Source organism: Copadichromis virginalis, linkage group LG3 (assembly GCF_057382275.1).
Source record: "Copadichromis virginalis isolate Kocher_CV1m ecotype Utaka linkage group LG3, C_Virginalis_male_GT1.1, whole genome shotgun sequence".
Lineage (NCBI taxonomy): Eukaryota > Metazoa > Chordata > Actinopteri > Cichliformes > Cichlidae > Copadichromis > Copadichromis virginalis.
Genome location: NC_140620.1, coordinates 46,634,816 through 46,653,860, shown reverse-complemented (window position 1 = coordinate 46,653,860; position 19,045 = coordinate 46,634,816). Strand labels below are relative to the sequence as shown.

At 42.4% G+C, this 19,045-nt stretch overlaps 1 protein-coding gene across 9 annotated transcripts in view; it reads left to right on the top strand.

The window, feature by feature from the left end:
• The window catches only part of LOC146715020 (adhesion G protein-coupled receptor L3), a 270,499-nt gene that overhangs the window by 136,214 nt on the left and 115,240 nt on the right, over positions 1-19,045 (top strand). For all 9 annotated transcript variants that reach the window (XM_085451382.1, XM_085451387.1, XM_085451384.1 and 6 more), the window contains exon 5: positions 3,742-3,851. In XM_085451382.1, the coding sequence (XP_085307508.1) occupies positions 3,742-3,851 (110 nt within the window). The remainder of the gene's footprint in view (positions 1-3,741; positions 3,852-19,045) is intronic.

Genomic DNA, 19,045 nt, shown 5'->3' with positions numbered 1-19,045 from the left:
ACCCCTATACATATTTAAATTCATCCCTCATACTGACTCTATTACCCCTCCCCACTGCTAGTTCAAGGATCAAACCAGTGCCAATTGTCTGACGCAATCCCGATTAACACCCATAATTGGTGTTGTGAAGTCTTTGTGGTGTCCGTAGCTTCTCCCTCCATCTCCCTCTATCTATACATTTAATTGTAATTATTTTTCAGTGTCTGGGTGACTTCAGGACACTATAGGAACACTGATTAGGAGGCATTTGTGTGTGTAGGTTAAAACATGGACTGATAAGAGGGATTTGGGTCAAGATGGATGATAAGGCTGGGATTAAGTTTGCAATAATATTAAATACACGGTAAATACACGTTATTCCCTCAAGAGTAAGTTATTATAAACCACTGTATGATTAAATTTTTGGATTTGATCATAGCTTAAATTCTCAGTGAGCGTCGGTAAACCTAAAAGACGGTATCAGCTCGGTACTTCAGTACTCTGCACAACAACAGCTACTGTGCAATATAGTTAGGAAAAATGTGTGTATGTGTTGCAATATCCACTCTCCAGTCCAGCTTCTAGCTAGTTGCATCTCTGCCGACCATCTCCTTTGCAGTTCTTTCTGACATATCATCTTTGAACCTGCTGATTACAAATCCTCCGGTCTCTAAGTAGAATAAATCAGAAAGTATGGCAAAGAAAAAGGGTATAGAGATGAGCCCTGATAATTGTTCCCCACTTTCATAGGCTTGACCTCTTATTGTTCGACTGGCGCTTACTGCCTGCAGTTTAAGTCTTCATGGTGCTGACGGTCAGATGAGGCGAGCGGCAGAAGATGAGGCGGATGTTGGAAGGAGGTGGGAGCTGGTCACGTAACACATAAAGCTCACACGAGTCGAGAGTCGGCAGACCATATCTCATTACTTGGCTGGCTCGAAATGAGATGGGGCCCCTTTTTTGCTTGTCCGTCACTGGTGCGATTGATTAGTCAGCAGCCAATCAATGTTAATTAAGGTGTAGAGAATCCTTTAATTGTGGTGTATGAATCATTGTGTCAGACCCTGCCTTGACCTTCACAAGACTTGCGCTGTGAACGGCCTTGGTGGGGCATAAATACCTTTTATATATGGCAATATAATGGCGGTCTGTAAACGAGTATAGATCTGACGAATGGCAATCCTGTATACACTGGAGCTTGGAGCAGGAGGGCCTCACTAAGATCACATATGCAACCCGGTGCTTTGAACAGAAGCCTGTCCCACCTTCGTATCCTCTCATTTTTCTTCACTTTTTAAATAGATGCAGAGCTGGAAAAGATCGATACCTGTCAAAAGATTTAAGAGTTAATGTTGTGAGATAAGTGTTGCTATTATCTGTGGCGAGAGGCTCTCCGTGCATATGGAGTGGGGCTTTGATTGATGACTGCCAAAAACAAAATGGCACATGAGACTACCACAGGCACCGTAATTGTGTTTTTTAATGAAGACCTACATTTTATGTGGGAGCTGATTTCGCACTCGGTCGATTGTGTCTACTCCGTCCTCTCTACCGCCGTTGCCACCATCCATCATGCAGTCATAACAATGTTACCTGTATGTGGTTGAAGCCTGGTCGTAAGTCCGTGACTTCCCGCTCTAATCCTTCACAGAAAGATGAATTTGCCCCTGACTGTGTCACCTGAACCTAAATTAAAGTGAACTTTATGATCGTTATTCATTTACAACATGTCTCTCAAGCGCTGGCTGTATACAAAACGTGGATGTGGCCACTGTGGCATCACACAGTTCTTTGTGAAATCTAGTTTTTAGGCCCCGGTTTTATCAATTTAGTCATTTTTGCTTTCGTTGTGGCCAGAAGAGGCCATAGTGAGACAAAATGTTAGTGTTTTCAGCTAATGGTAGCAAGTTTTGTCATCATAGCACATTGGCAGTGTTGGGGAGTAACGGAATACATGTAGCGGCGTTACGTATTTAAAATATAGAATATGAGTAACTTTATTCCGTTACAGTTACTTTTCAAAGAGGTGGTATTCAGAATACAGTTACTTTGTTGAAATTAAGGGTGTAATCCGGTGGTCTTTTCCTGTTTCATATGTTAGGCTATGCCCTCTCTATTTTTGGTAATTCCACGCCAAACCCAAACACCTGTTTTATATACGCGCCGAATAGTTTTCTATATGAGATCGCTGCAAAAAGTGCAGCCTTACCTAATGTCCACCCTACTGTTACTCATTTTATAATAAAATTTAAAAATCTAGTTGGTGTTGGTATGGTGAGTATCCTTCAGTAATAGTAATAAATCACACAGCAATAGTACATTCATGTAGTTGTAAAAAGCATGATAATATATTAAGTAATCCAAAGTATTCAGAATACGTTACTCTCATTGAGTAACGTTACAAAATACATTTTGGGGCATGTAATCTGTAATCTGTCGTGGAATACATTTAAAATGTATAAAAGTAACCTTCTCAACACTGCACATTGGTGTGTATGTGCAAATATCCATACTACAGATATAAATACTAAAATTTCGCTTGTGAAATGACCAGTTAGCAAGTCATGTTATTTGTTGGATATTTGAATGAAAAATTCCCCAGACCATCATCACGACAAATACAATTTAGAGGTTCAGTTCATGAGTGAAATCAGCTCATTGCCTAGCAGACAGCCACCAGCTGTTATGCTGCTAGCTGCCTGTGGCAATTTCAAGAGCTTCCAATGTCAGAGCTATCTTCTCTCTCTTCTACTTTATTTAGGGCAGCATATCTAAACAAGTCTCTTGTCAGTATTGTTATCCACTAGTCGTTGCTCATATGTGTTGTATGAGATATTGCATATATTATATTAGCTGTGAAAAACACCATATATGCAGTCTATGAGGTGCATTGGTAGCACAATCCTATCACAGGAAGAAGGTTCCTGGTTCAGATCTAAATGCTGCGTTTCTCTGTGGCGACTTGTATCTTCTCCCGGTGCCTGTGTAGGTTTCCTCTGTGTACTCCAGCTTCCTCCCACAGTCCACAGACATGCATAATAGGCTAATGGGTGATTCTAAAATTAGCTGTGGATGAGAGGTAGATGAAGTCCTTGATGAAGTGTAAAGAATAAAACACCGTAGGAATCTATGTTAAAATGTAGCTTGGGGTCTAAAGTACGGCTAGAAACATATAAATGCAACAAGAAAAATACATCAACTCTGAAATTTGCATTAATTTAGAAACACTAACAGCTAATAGCGATCAAACAGTTGAACTATTTTGTGTCTGGATCGACTTGAATCACTGAAAATTCTGTTTTTAGAAACGGCAGTTGAACCATAGGAGTTATAGATAAATATAAATAAATAGATAAACGTGTGAATTCATTTCCTGATTGATTAGGCCGCCCTTATTTGCTTCCATTCATATTTCCAGTTTGTAACAGACTTTGTGTTAGTGTAGTCTCTAGGTTTAGTGACATCGTGATGGCATATTTTGTCAGTCTTCCTCCGAGAAATCCAAAAATAGAATTAAATTAATTAAAATAAATGTATCCCGTGAATTCGAGGCATAAAAGTAGATGAGTTGAGTTCATAAACAGTGGAGCTTTGTGATCGTCTTAATCTCTTCTACGGAATAAAGTGCTTTAAAGTTCATTAACCACACACTAAATGTCTGACTAATGTGCCACTGTATATTGTGGCCATTCACAAGGACGTGATTATCTAATGCTTTACTTATTTATTTATTTTAACAGAATGACTTTTCTTTGCTTTCAGATGTAACAACAGGACCCAGTGTGCTGTTGTGGCAGGACCAGACGTATTTCCTGACCCGTGCCCGGGAACCTACAAATACCTGGAAGTCCAGTATGAATGTGTGCCCTACAGTATGTATCCCCCAGCTCTCCTAATGTTCTTGCCCATTCTCGTTTCCTCTTAACAACAGCGCCTCATCAGAAATGGTCGGAAATACTAAATATCTCAGATGTGTCATCCAGTCTAGTGGAAAAGATTAGGACCCTGCAGTGAGTGCGAAGACACGCGATGGTTTCTGTTATCCGAAAACATAACACCCTGCACGAGCGCAGGAAATGTGAATGACAGTGTTGCTTACCTGTGAAAAATAATACAGTTTATCAGTTTAGAGGAACGCTACCTGCTGATGCAGCGCTGTTGTTTATCAAGCCGTCTCTTTGTTATAACTGACAGGTGATTAACGCTTCCTGCGTCGTATTAATTCCATGTGGCATCAGTTAGATCAACAGTGTTACAGTTTACACTTATTTTACTCCGAGTGGCGTTTTTGGAGCCGTGCAATTTATAAAAAATAGAAGCGAGCAAATCATTTTTGAACTTTTAATCCGTTTTTCGTCAACCTGTTAGTGCTGCTGCTGTTCCAAAACGGAGTAAGGCATATATCCCATAATGCATTCAGGCTTTCTCTTGTTTTTTTAAATGGCGCTTGTCACAACCTTCCCATCAGCTCCCTCGGTTCAAAGCGCATTAATATCTTTGAGGAATCACGTCTGATGATGTCAAGTCTCTATTTCCATCACAGCAAGAAAGGCCGTTTCGACTTTCATCAAAAAGAAAAGTACTCATTCTCAGTTCAGTTCAGCTCAGTGGACGCCGGCTAATGTTCAGACTAGTGAGGCATCTCTGAAGGGGGTAAATAAAAATGATTTAATTAGTGCAGCAGGTGAAAAACACTGTGAGGCTGCAACATAACCTAAGTGAAAGCATTTGGACAGGGAATGGAAGGATCAGCATGGGGTGACAGGATGAGCGTGCTGAGAGGATATCCAGGCGAGGCTAAAGGAAGTGGCATGGACATTGCCATATGACCTTTGCTATTGTCTTTTTAATGAACTTTGAAGTGGAACACCAAAGTCACAATAATTACGCCTGCCAAAAATCCTGATGCTCAAAAAAGGGGGAAATATTTAGTCATGGGCATTTAGCTGTGTAGTCTACAGCGGCTGTATTGAAGTGAGTTGTAGTAATTCAAATCAAAGCCATCTTTTAACATTTGATGTCCTTACATGGTTCCCTCAGTAGTGGGCCTGACAGTAGCTTTCATGTTGTGAAGTGAAAGCCCTTTTTGTCTGTGATCCAGAGCTAGCAAATGGTCTTTTTATTCCTCGCTGTAATATGCACATTATGCTATTTCAGTCACCCAGTGCCACTGTCTTTCCTAGGTGTCATTGTCTTGGGATACTAACAAGGATAAAGCCACTGCAATGAACAGTAGCCCACTTTCAGTCACTTTTTGCGTCTGTCACACTTGCATCTACTCAAGTTTTCAACCTTTTGAACTCAAGCATTTCACTAGTTTACCATTTTGACCATGAGGCAGCTAGATTCTTGAAATATGCGCAAGATCATGAGAAAGGCTTTAGCGGAGGCGGGCACTTTTACCAAGGGGCTACATCAGAAACTGGGACTGTTGTGGAGCGCCGCACGGAAAGCAGTTTAAAACTCAAGTTTTGAAAAGTGCTGTACAAATCAACTTTATTATAATTATTATAATTATTATTAGTGTGATTACCAATGAGATAATAAAGAGGGAAAATTATTTTCAGCAGAACTGAGTTTAACTTACTGGTGTGGCCCTCCACAACAGTCCTAGTTTCTCACCCCTGCTTTAAGGTATGGGCTTTAGGCCGGTTGGGTTATTACCGGTCAGTAAGATCTCAGCTATGTGTGTTTAATTTTGGGTAATTCTTAAAACACACAGTAACTGCCAGCAAATGAGTTTAATTCTAACATTTTAAACACAAAGACAGCACAAGTCCTCGAGGGCTACAATAACTACATTGCTTAATAGCTACACTGGTTTATTGCAAGAAACTTGTGGCTTTTTTCCCTCTTTAGTTAATAATCAAGCTGCAAGTTGGAGACAGTGACCGATGATTCACTGGCCTGATTCTTTGAAATTAGCCTGCAGCACACAGTCCTAGATGGGTCATCCAGTGTCACTTGCAAGCAAGACTTACCACATGTGTGAGAAACCATTTTATACTTGCTGACACGTAAAAAGATATTATTTTATCATTTGGTCCTCAAGATTTTACCTGTAGAAATTGCACGCGCACACTTTTGCACAGTGTAAGAACATTTCTGTGCACATATCAGTGAACGAGGCTCGTTCTTCGAAACCTTAACTGGGAGTGTGGACATTATTTTTTCTTATCATAGAGAAACAATACGATTGGTTGATTCTTGCTCTCTTTGACTACTCAGATGGACATGGCAATTTTTTTCCTCATGATTATGTCGGTTGCTTAATTTACATTGTTGCTACTCCAGTCCACCGAGTGTAGGTTGGAGTCATTTTTTCTTTCTTTTCTCCAACACATAGGCATTGTTTTCAGCCGGACCTTATCCCAGTGGTGCAATGTAATTGACCTCCAGTTCGATGGGAAATGAAATTATTTTTGCCCTTTCCACATGCTTGAACAGCATGGAAAAAACATAAGGACTTCCACCCCCATCCCATCCTCTTACAATTACTTCCAATTTATTCTATTGGTGTCAGATTTCTAAAATAATAGACACACGCATTATGGCTCCATATATTATGCTGTAAAAAAGCTGCTGCCTAATGCAGAAGCTGGGTTTTCCTGTCCTGTCTGGATCCCTGTAACACATGCAATTGTCCCCTAAGGTGATGGAAAATTCTGCAATACCCTCAGGACCCAGTGGCATTTTCATTCAGCGATCTCTTTAATGTTTTCTCTTACTCGATAAGTCTGACTTAAACAGTAAAAAAAAAAGAAACCATAACTCATAACTTGACTGCATTCCCATAATGCTGTAAAACAGTTTCTGCAGCTTAATTGCTTTAATACCCAGGACTCCTATTAGGGTTCCACGAGGGAGAAATACCGAGGCACCTTGTGTGGTTTAACTATGGATCGCTCCCAGATATGGCCATAAGATCGAGAAATCTGCTGGCAATGCATAAACATGGCAGCAGTCATGTAGCAGTTTATTTGTATATTGAGTGTGGAAGCAAAGTGTAATCACAAGCGGTCACTGGAGACGCATTTGAAACGGATTCGGTGGCGGGATATGAATGAATTCATCTGTGACGGCCCGGTAAACTCTCTTCACACCTCCCAGATGAATCAATCAGAACCTTTTGGCTGGACTGAATCACACTGAAAGTGCTTCCTTCACATTTGTGTGTCATGCTTACGTGTTTGATTATGGCTACGTGTCTTGCGAAAATAAGTCTCAATGGGGAGGATGAAGGAAAAAAAGCACAATAGATTTAAGTGGTTTGTGTGTTAATTGGAAATGAGGTATGGATAGAGACATGGCAGCTCAATTGTGGATCGGCTTTTAACACAAGTCTCCTTACAGAGTTCCTGAGACTGACTGAAGGATTTGAGTGTTTAATAAGAGGAGCAGCCACCCATGACTCCAACTCTTCTTTCTCTGTATTCCACTGACAAGCTCTCCCTCTCAATCCTAATACTCTTTTTTTTTTTTTTACCCTCACTTTCTCTAACATTTCGTCCTTTAAGTCCTCTCGCTGGCCTCCCCCACCCCTCCCACTCTATCTCCCTTTATTTGCCACCTCTGTTCCCTCACTCCAGAGTCTCATCTGCCCCTTCTCTTCTCCCCGACCACCTTCGCTGACAGCTTTTATCTGTTTTCTGCTTGAGGAGCTTCTTTTTCTTTCTTTTTCCTTTTAGGACAAATTACCGCCGTCCTCTCCACATCTCTATAAGCCGGCGAGATTGTGCGATTGGATCCGCTGTCAATAACAGCGGAGGGCTGTGCCAAATCGATGGACACATGTTGCAGATACAATATTGATTTTATTAATTTGCGATTCGACCCGCTCCATCAGTTGTAATGGAAGAAATGTTAGAACAATTACCGTTGTGGGTGCCAGTGTTTGCCCGTGCTGGCGCTGTGGCACGCGCGGCGCGATCCGTCATGTTTTCATTTGAGCTGCTGTCTGGATAATTATTCGATATGAGCTGCGAGTTTCTTGGATGAGGAAATGCCACCGCGTTGAACGATGAGGGTGGGAAAGCAGCGCCGACATAAAGGTGAAACAATAAAAAAGGAATTTATACATTTTGCATTTGAAACATTAAGCTCTTACTAAATAAAGCTTAATAGCATGCGCTTGTATTTACCTCAGGAATTCATCAGAGTCCTGTGAACATGACTAATTTTTAATCTGCCCGACGACTCTTTCTTTTTGCAACACAGCAGATTGCACACGCCCCTCTGTGCAGTTCACATATTAGCAAGGCCGACTTCGGGCACAAGTGACACGCTGACCCTTTATGATGACTCATAAACACGAGCGCGCTCTTATGGCTGACATCTGTCTCCGCCCCGCCCTCTCACCTTGACTTTCCGCAGCCAAGCGGAGAGATGCAAGCGTATTCTCATCGTGCCTTATTACAGCCTTCTTTCCTCGCTCGCTCCGTCTTTCTCTCGGTGTAACTTCCACTTTAACAACTCCTCCCGAAGGCCGAGCTCATGAGAGGTCAACACAACTGCGTCTCCCTCCTACACACCCACCGCTCCTTCCTCGGCTGTAATGAAGCGCTTAGATCTCCTCAGCAGGCCCGTCATCTTCCCCGTCATCTTCCCCATCTTGTCGCACAAGATTCCGACCTGTGTTGCAGTGCTCTGCCGTTGACAGCCTGTGGTTGTCTTCCTTGTCCTCCTCCCCTCACGTCGACCGCAATCTTTTGGTAATTACATGTATCTTTCTGTGCACTTTCGATGATCCAGGCAGGCGATCATGTCCCTTACCCTCCCACCACCTGCCCCCCACACACACAAACACAAAAAAGATGAAGTAGTGGATATGAGGGAAATGTATTTGCGCTGTTCACTTTGCAAAACTTACACTTCACTGTGCTCGGCAGACGAGCTGAAACGGAAAGGCAGAAGACAAGAAGAGAGTGGAAGAACAAAGGAGGAAAAACCTGCTGGCAGTCTGTTGCTATACATAAGCCACTGGTTCCCCCCACTGTTTGCAGCTAATAAGGACAGTGTAAAATCCTGCCTTTCACAGTGGGATCCAGCTCAGCCCTGTCAGATACGGCTCACTCTTTGGAAGCTAAGCCAGGACATACGATCATGGAATCGATTGCGGGCCGCAGTAATCCCGGAGCTCACGCCTCGTAAAGTTGCGGTGTAATTTCTCATATTTATTCATCCATTCGCTTTTTGTTTTTTTCTCGTTTCAAACTTGCCTAATTGGTTTTTAATTCTTTTCGCCAGTGATAACAACACACCTAACAGGTTCTGGGGGCCCGTAATTGAATAATGGTGTAGATTGTTTTGGCAGGTTTTACCCAGCACCTGCTACCAGTCTCTATCCTTCACTGTTGGCAGGTTAAACTGTGAAATCGATGCTGTACACATGGCTCTCGCTTACACTGCAGCCTGGTTATAATGCGCGCGATTTGCAGAGTCTGTAACGCAGCGGTTACACCTAAAGTAAACACCACCTGTGTGACCAGGAGTCTGCGTCTCAACAGGGTGCGCGGCTCGCTGCTGTGAACTCATGTAAGGATTTTGGATCATTAATAACAGAAATGGTGATGTCGAGGCACAAATCTGATTTGATTTAGTTGCTCGCGCTCGGCGTTCCTACACCGTCAGCGCTCTCCCTTACGAGCACCCAGTCAGCTCTCTTTCCCTCGGATAATCTCGCAGCAACATTTAAGCTTCTTGAAGAGTAGATCGCCCCATTAGATGCTATCTGTAAATCTACTTAGCAGATTGTACGGAAGTTCAGTGGCGTTTCGCCCTTGAGCTCTCTAGTCCACGTTCATAAGGTCCTGTGTGGGAGTCAGTACTGTGACAGCAGATACATCACCAAACCACACCCTCTTCACTCCCAGCTGAAATGCCAGCGAGCATTAGACTGCTTGTTCAGACACCTTCTTTTTTTAATCTTACCACCTGGGCGAACAGCTCCACTTCCTCCCATGTGTGAAGGGGCCCTGTAATGTCATCTCATCACTCAGAGAGGGCTGACCACTCCCCAGCCCACGCGGTATGCTTTGACGACTGTGACTTCCTGCCACATATCTCACACTCCAGATTCACACTGGTGCAGTGGCCTGAATTCGCACTGATTGGTCAGAAACTTCTTGCTATTTTTTTTTGGGGGGGGGCCCTTTATCGAATCCATCCAATTAGGGTGTTCATGCTGGCTTCCTGTCACACTGTTGCAGTTTAGTGGGACACAAAGACATAGTTGATATTAATGGAAACATAGTAGCATTTTGTTGTTGCGACTATTCAAAATGCCTGGTGTGAAAAAGAGAAATGAGATATCATTCAACCAACTATGTGCTGGTTTGCAGGCAATACATAGAAAAGTTCTTGTTTTATTTTGTTTTAAAATGGATCAATTGTTAAATCAATCTACTGTCCACAGACTAGAAAACTAAATAAATGTCATATAAAAAAAAAATCCATAAATTCAGCTCTGAATAATCCACGAATGAAACTCAGGGTAAAACCCTTCAGAGGAGTAAAACTGGAGAGTGTGATGGATGAATGTGCAACTCAAGTAGAGATTTCTGTCTCAGTTTGTGAAAATAAGCTTCCTAAAGGATGCATTTTAAAGTTCCACACAGTTTGAAAGTAATATTAACAATGAAAAGAAAATACAAGCTCATATGAATATATATTTGAGGTATAAAGAAAGTACAGCCTCGTGCAAGTTCAAGCCCTCATGTACCGGGACATTTAAAACTCATCTGGTACTTTGCAGATGTAGCTAGACCACATTATGGCTCACTCTTCTTTACAATGCTCCTTCAGTTCATTTGAGGTTTGCAGGGATTTATTTGTACACAGCTGTCTTAACGTTCCACCGCAGCATTTCAGTCAGTATGAAGCTTTCTGGACTCCTGTTGGAGATTTGCTGCTATGCTTGGGATCATTGTCCTGTTGCATGAGTCAGTTTTAGCCAAAGTTGACTTCACGCTCTCTGAATGCTTTGGTATACAGAGTTTATAGTTAATGTTTATGGACTTTGAGGTGTCCAGGTCCTGTGGCTTGAAAGCCAACCAAAATCATCACCCCTCCACCACCATGACTAATGGTTGGTTTGAGATGTTTGTGCTGATGTGCTGTGTTGGCACATGGTCAGTCATCTCACCTTTGGTCTCATCTGTCCAACAACCATTGTTCCAGAAGTCTTGGCCTTATAACACTTTAATGTCTTTCATCCTTGGCATTGAGTTAACACACATCTGAATGTTCCAGAGCAGTAAACTGCCACAACCTATGCTTTTATAGAGGTGCTAACACTTGCTGATGATCAGTTAATCGAGTGGATTGACTAGCAGCACTTGGCTACTATTTACCCTCTTAGCCCTTTAAAACCGGTCGGAGCAGGCACGCTCCGTTTTGCGTAACTATTTTTAAATCCCTGTAGAACCGGAACCACGTGAGCTAGCACAATAATTTTTTTTGCATATGAAACCAGAGGAGTTGTACTTACATCTTATGCCATTAGCTTGCCCTAGGTCATGGTTTCCTTCCACATATAGCTTTGCAAAAATTGCATAAAAAGCACTTGCAGCAGCAAAAACATAATATTCCAGAAACACACTTTGCCGATCCGATCAGCTGTTTGTAACACTTCCTACGTCCATCAGCGCGAACTATCGCATGTCCGCCATGACCTGCCCGAAACCGGAAGTGACGTCATTCTGCGGAAAATGTAGTTTTTTACCTTCGGGGCCTTATAAGCCTATACTGGTGTTTTTAAAAGTCATGTTTGACTTTATGCTTTTCTGAATAGTTTCTGGGATGCTTAGAACTCAAATTGCACTGCTGAAAATAGTTTATTTTGATGCACATGATGTTTTTTTGCAAATTTGGATTGTAATATTTATTTTCGTTTTTCCTGCAGTATATAAAAATTGGTGTATCTCAAAAACAAAACTATGAAGACACTCAAAATAAATTTCCTGTTGTTGCAAACTCTTTTGTGCAACTTTTTTGTATTTACTGTTTTGAGGGATAAACCTCTTAAATTTCTCTAACTAGAAATATATGAAAACAAAAACGATTTTCTATTTTTTTGTACTTTATTGCACTTTTTTGTAATTTATGTAGTTACTATGGACTTAATGCTTACATATTATTAATATTTGGGCTATAATGGTTGTATTAATGTATAGTAACTTGAAATGCTCCCACAAATGGCCCTACAGCATGTAAAAATATAAAGTAAGCTCTGGCGGACTTGGTTCTATGGTAGGTCTTAAAGGGTTAATTCCCACAGTATTCCTATGGAACTAGTAAAGAGGACTTTATAATTTCCACGTTTGTGAGTCTGCTAGTGTCCCTGTGACGTAAATTTCAGGCAGTGGACTTCAAGCAAACTATAAAGAAGTAGAACAGGAAGGACTACAGCACTCAGCCGTTCATGTCGGTGTCTGCAACTGAGAATAATCTAGTCTTAATAAATCCTTAATGTGAACTTTTTACCATGACTGTAGATATTACAGTGAAACTGAAATCTTGTGTTTATATAGCCAGGTACTCTGACTAAAAACATTTTTACTATTAAGCAAATGCACATGTACAGAAAATGAAATTGATAGCCACTAATTTTAAAACAGAGTTTGCCTGATTGCCACGGTGGTTAAAAGGTAAACATAAAATAGAAAATGGCATTTCTAGGGGTGGGATTATCCCCTGGAAAAAAAAAATGATGTTCCCAGTTGAGAGGCGATATAATTGCACAGGGAAGCGGTGATTACCGGTGTGGATAAATGGCCGTGTTAAAGGGGTGAATCTGGACATGTGGAAGCTGTTTCCCCCCACTAATAGCTGAATAAGCTGCTGTAATCTATCAGGTTCCTGTGCTGTAGCAGCTGCTGTTTTTGCTCAGTGACATACATACAGCATCATCGTTGCCTTTCTTTTTTATGTTGTTTAAAAAAAAATAATGCACAATCGCCGAAAGAGCTGCAGAAATGTTCATAAACACCCATTTATGTAACACAAGCAAAGCTTTTATCTCAGTGTTAACCCACCCACTGCACACAGCCCCACACAAACACTCACTCGCGCACATGTGTCTGAAGAGATGCTGGGGTGCCAAGTGTCGAGGACACATTACTAATTAGAGATCGGTCTCTTCAGGGGGTCTCTCCTTTTTAATGATCACCCTACTAATCAAAGCTTTTTGTGTTTTCCCCTTTCTTTGTTCGCTGGTGCTCCTCTGCGTCCAGCCGCACACCAGACTAAACACTACAGTTATTTTTGCCTCTCCTCCACAATCTCCCCCACCGCCCCCACCTCCACCCCGCTGTTCTCCTCCATAATTTCAAGGTCCTTGAAAATCAAGACGTATTTTAGGAGGTGCAATTAGGTTATTTCTGCTCCAGTTGCAGTTCCATAAAAATGTATTTAATTTTGTTTTGCTGAGCATTCCCTTGTTTTTATTTTTTTAAATTTTTTCTCCCTCCGTTGGTCGGTCTCACATTGATAGCAGATTGGATGAGCGCCAAGTCCTTGCACCTGTCCCTCAAAGAGAGACAGACACGCGCACAGACAGAAGAAGACGCGCGCGTGCACAGCATCCTGCGTTGTCAAGGTTATAGGACGGCATAGCTGCTTCCCAGTAGGAGGCAGGCAGAAAGCGATGGAGACAGAAAGGAGACGCTAGGGAGGAGATTGAATAAGTACCAGAAGGAAGCACAAAGAGAGCAGACAAGTGGTTGAAAGAAAAAAAAAAAAGAGGGCTGTTGAGAAATGGAACCTGTAATGATAGTATGGGAGACTCATGAGCGTCAGGCGAGGGAAGGGATAGGGAAAAAATGAGAGAGATGAAGAGAGAATTCAGAGAAAGAGAGATGGCCGCCTGCGTGTCCTCCCCCATCCTTAGGCACATGCTATTCAAAGCCCTGTAATTTGTGTCATTAATTAAAAAGCTGATGGGATGGAGTTGAGGGTTTTGCTCTCTGCAACTCCCTGCTTGAGACAGTGGGGTGGGGGGACGGGAGTGTGTCAGGGTGGGGTGTTTGGGGGGGCCGTATTGCAAAAAATATTGCTGCCATTCTGCCATGAATCTCTATTAGTGGCTAATGATACCATTCTGATACCTCTCAACCATTAGTGTGAAATTGGGAAGCATTAATTATTCAAATGAAAATCCATACAGCTGCCGCTCACATGACAGCGTGTATGCGCTCGCAGCGGCTAAAGATCCCCATTGTTAGCTGCTCGCCGTTTGCAGGACGTGGGCTGTGAGAGGTCTGCACAGCAACCTGTCAGGTGGAAATTATACTTGAAATCTTGTGGGGGGGAAAAATGAAGTAAGGACTGTGTTACACAGAGGCTTTAAAATTGAATTTTATAGGGTATGGTATTGCTGAGCGGCGGGGTGCATATAATCATATTATCTAAACTGTCAAAACTGAAATATGTATATGCACACAAGCAAAAACCTTATTGCGTTTCCTTTAAGTTTTTCATTGTTACGAACAGCTGCTGCCCTCATTTGTAGCCAATGGGGGATTTAGGGGGTGGAGGGGAGGTTGTTAGCAAAATGGCCAACCACGGCAGTGTCTGCGGTCCTTTCTGCATTAGCATGCATGCTCTGCAAAGTGACTTCATCGTCGTGATTAGATGATCAAGTTTGCCTTTTGCTTTCCTGTAATGTTATGAAAATATATTCAGTGCGCCCTGTGCAAAAAACAAACCTTAGATCCAGCCACCGCTACATCAGAACATTTTAGGGGAGGCATGGCTACAGCTACACTTTCTGGTCTAAATGTATGGTTTAGCCCTGTGATAGACTGGCAACCAGTCTGGGGTCTACCTCGCCTTGTGACCTGTGACCGCTGACTCCGCATTGGGTAAGCGGAAGAAAGTTAATGGGTGGATGTTTGACTTAACCTAGTGGCAGAGCAGTGACTGATTAACCTTAAACATTGACCTGCGCTGACTGCACAATGTTCAGCTGTTAGTTACATAACTCAAGGTGAAGTTTATATCCCCCAAACTGTGGCATGTTTTGAAAGATAAACAGCTAGTGCCCGGTAACGTGCATCTTTTTAAGCCGTACATAGGTTTCCGGTTTGTTTCAGCCATCTTGCTAATGTTTCTGCTTGTTTTTGTCTTCTTCACAGCACAATAGCTAATTTTTTGCATGTAGCGTGCTCACGGTCCACTGGGTAATTGTTTCCGATGTTCCCAAATTAGTGAGTCAACTGGTTATCTAACCCTGGACCAGTCCCTAGATAAATCAGGTTGTGGAAGTGAGCGGGAGCATTGAGGTGTGTTAAAGCTAGGCATTGCAACCTCAAACTGCTCCACCCATGCTTCTCTGTGGCTAAAAGATTATCCTGCTTGCACCGGGCTGCCTCCAGGTATGCCAGCATGTAGCTGTTTGAGGCAACGTGTTACATTTTTAAAAAAATGTATCTCAGATAAAGTTTTATCTGTTGGCAAACCCATGCCAACAGATGATGTTTTTTTCTGGATTTTTGGTTGATTAAAATTAAACTACCATAAAAAGTGAACACAATTACAAATTCAGCAGCGGATCAAATTATTATCTCCCCAACTGTAAGCATATAAATGACATTCAATGCTCAGCGGATTGCAGGTTTCCCCAACCTTATAAACAGTACGTTTGCACAATAACTGAAACTAGCATCACTGAAGGAACAGCGGGCTGGGAGGTCAATTCCTTGATCACTGTTCATAGGATTGGGGAAACCTGCAGTCAGCCGAGACTGAAGAAATCACTTGGATGAGTGACGAAACGTTTCTCCCACAAAACGCTACGTTTATATGAACAGAATCGACTTTGAGGGATTTACTCAACTGGATGATTGAGCGTGCATCAAGACGACATTTAAAAAGGGAGACAAGCTTCTAGGACGCCCATATTTAAACAACTAACTTAGCAGCATTTAAAAAAAAAAAAAGCTTTGGTCCCTATAGGTAGTTCCCCCCCTTCATAACAGCTGGATGGCGGTGGAGTTTTTTCAAATAACTCGTCAGTTTTGATAGTGTTAAGGCTTAAATTTACGTCCGTGGCCACCTGATTGACTGGTGTGCTGACTGCTGGGCTTCACCTCCTCTAATTCCAGTCTCTAAACTCGCCCTCTCAGCTGCCTTTGCTGTGTCGGGGACTAATCTGACAAATGACATGGCACGCTGTGTGGCATAGACCATCCAAGAAGTTTGGGCTTCTGTTTTGGTGACAGGCATAATGGTGTTTTCTTAGTCTGCTACCTAGCACAGTTTGCTGCTGCTTGCTAATCAAGGTAGCTGGCTGAAAGCTGAGCAGTCCAGCATGGTACAGATGGTAACTTCTGGCTGTAAAAAGACCTACAAAAGTTCGACCAGCAAAATGCAGAGTAAAGGCTACAGTTAAGCTTAATTTTTAAGCCATAATAAAACCAGATATTATAGTGAATAATACTGACACATAGCGCTGTATATAACTCACGAATAGCCCTCCGAAGCCATCGGGACAAGGCTCCATCAAATGTTTCAAATATAGGGTACAGGCAAAGGATCATTTATATTTTGTCGAGTCAATGAATATGATGCTCGAGGGCCTCTTTTATGCGACGGCTCCGCGCCGGGTCCGCGTTTCATCTGGAAGGACCCTTATGTTTTTTGATCTGTGCGCACTTTTTTTGATAGTTTCTCAGACGTGAAAGTGGGGACAGAGGAAAAAAGGCGAGGAGAAGGGAGAGAGAAAAGAAAGAGATGAGAGAGCTAAGTGCTTTTTAGTGACTCAGTGACAGCCGTGACCAAAATCGTATTAAGGTCACAATGGGGGTGGTGCGGTGGAGTAAAGAAGCTTTTCAAATGAATCAATTCTCCATCTCTGCTTTTCCCCGCTGCTTCTCTTGCGTGTGTGTGACTGAGTTTGTCCAAGGCGCATATCGCAGGTGTATATCTCAGTCTGTACTGTCTACAGCGAAACATGAGTCGGTTCAAGCGTTCTGATGGGTGACCTTGTTGCATCTGGCGGTGTCGTCCGGTCGAGCGAAAGGGCCGCCGTGCTGGACTTCGCCCAGGGAGCGGTGTATTTCCTTGTCAGGGATTTCATCCACATCCTTTACTCCCTCCTCACGCCGTCTCCCCCGATGATTGCGTTGTATACCGCTTCTCACAACCCCGCCACTAATGCCTTTTTCTTTAGATCATTACCCTCCTCTCGCCTCGGCGCTGTTAGCAATCGCTCAATCAGAAACGCCGGCCTCCCCGCGGTCCCCGTTGTGTGGCCATTGCTCACGGGAGGTGAGGAGGCTTTGATCGGGTAGCGTTTGGCTGTTTACTTTGATTTGATCTATGGGGTCCGCATGCTGTTCAGAGTTATTGGCAAATTTGGGGTGTCGGTAACAGCGATTCACATGCAGCCCGAAGCAATGGTTGCTCGCGCTTGGTATGGACTTGTTGTGTTGCAGTGACAGCTGGAGTGTTTTCTGTTAATGAGGTGCTGTGCTGTACCAGTTTATGATCTGACAAACACAGACGACTTGTTCAAGCCTCTCCCCTCCCCGTTGTTTTCCTCTCCTTCGTGCTCTTTCCGTCCTCGTTCTCGCTCCTTTTCGTTGGCTCAGTGCCTTCATTAATATTGTTCTCCTCTAATAACTTTCCCATCTTTCAAACTTTACCCCACCTGCCCCCTGCCCACTGACCTCCATACCTCACTCTGTTGCACTCTCCATTTGGAGGAGAGGACTCTTGTAAGCCCTAGTAACAGAGGTTAATCCTCTCTTATTAGAACCGGGATTACTGAAGGGGAAGGGACAGGAGCAGGCGCACGGGGTGGATGCTAACGCCAACTACGAATGAAGGAGACTGACAAAACGCCATGTCTGACATAAAAGGCTTGTTCACTTCACGGAAAAAAAGAATTATATATAGAGTTAAGATGTAATAGGCTCAGTAGTTTGTTTTCAGCAGGCTTTCGGCGTGCCTGTTTAGATGTAGACTGCAAACAGCTCTTACTTTTCCCTTACTTGCAGGAGTCATGTTTAAAAAAATAGGTCACACTCAAGCTCCCACTTGAATACGAGATGCTACATAAATTTACTTTAAATTTGAAATGAGCTACTTAACGTTTGAATTGAGTAACAGAAGTAGATCAGTGAGAAACATATTTTCTTGCCTGAAGTCACCGTGATGAAGCTGAACTCAGAAGTACATGGAGTTATTATTCACAGTGGATAATGCTAATGCGAGAGAGATCTCTTGGAGTGAATTAATCACTTGATTCTGCTGATCTGCTTAGCTCTTCTGTGTGATTTAGCATCTCTTAGCTAGCAGGTTTTTAATTTTATTATTTAAATCGTTTATTTTTATATTTTTTGGGTAGATAGAAAGGCTGAGAATACTAAATTTGAACATGCTAGGTGACCACCAGTGTTGGGTAAAACAGGCTACAATGAGCTACAATCAGATGACATTTTACAGCAGCACAGGCATATTTCTTTCTTCACACTTGCACTACATCACCTGATTTCAGTTTTAAAGGGCATCGTTTTAAATTTTTAATGGCACAAAAGAACAAGGGTGTGACAGTAAATGCAAACTGCGTCCAAGACAGACACAGTTGCTTTACACTGCTAACATAACTTCAATTCTCTGCAAAGATCTCTGCAGATAGCATGCTAACACAAAGCTAGCCAAACACCCAGAATGATGTTAAAGCTGAAAGTATGCTGACCCCAGACCAGCCGCCTGAGGCTGATCTTCAAAACAGGCAGTGGTCAGCATTAGTATTGTAGCCTCCATTTCTACAGTAGAATTTCAGTGGATTGATTTTGTTCTCAGCTTTGCATTAAAAGAAAGACTGTATATACGTCCTCATTAGGATAGGGATTTATGCTAATGAGACTCTAGTTGTAGGGTTTTATTATTAACTGATAATCAGGCCATTTACAGAGTAATGCAAAAGTAATGCAGCAGGTTGTGCGTTACTTACTCCAGAGAGTAATTAAGTAACATAAGCACTTTTTTAGAGTAACGAGTAGTGCTGTAACACATTATTCCTTTACTTAGTCATCTAACTACTACCTCAACACTGATGACC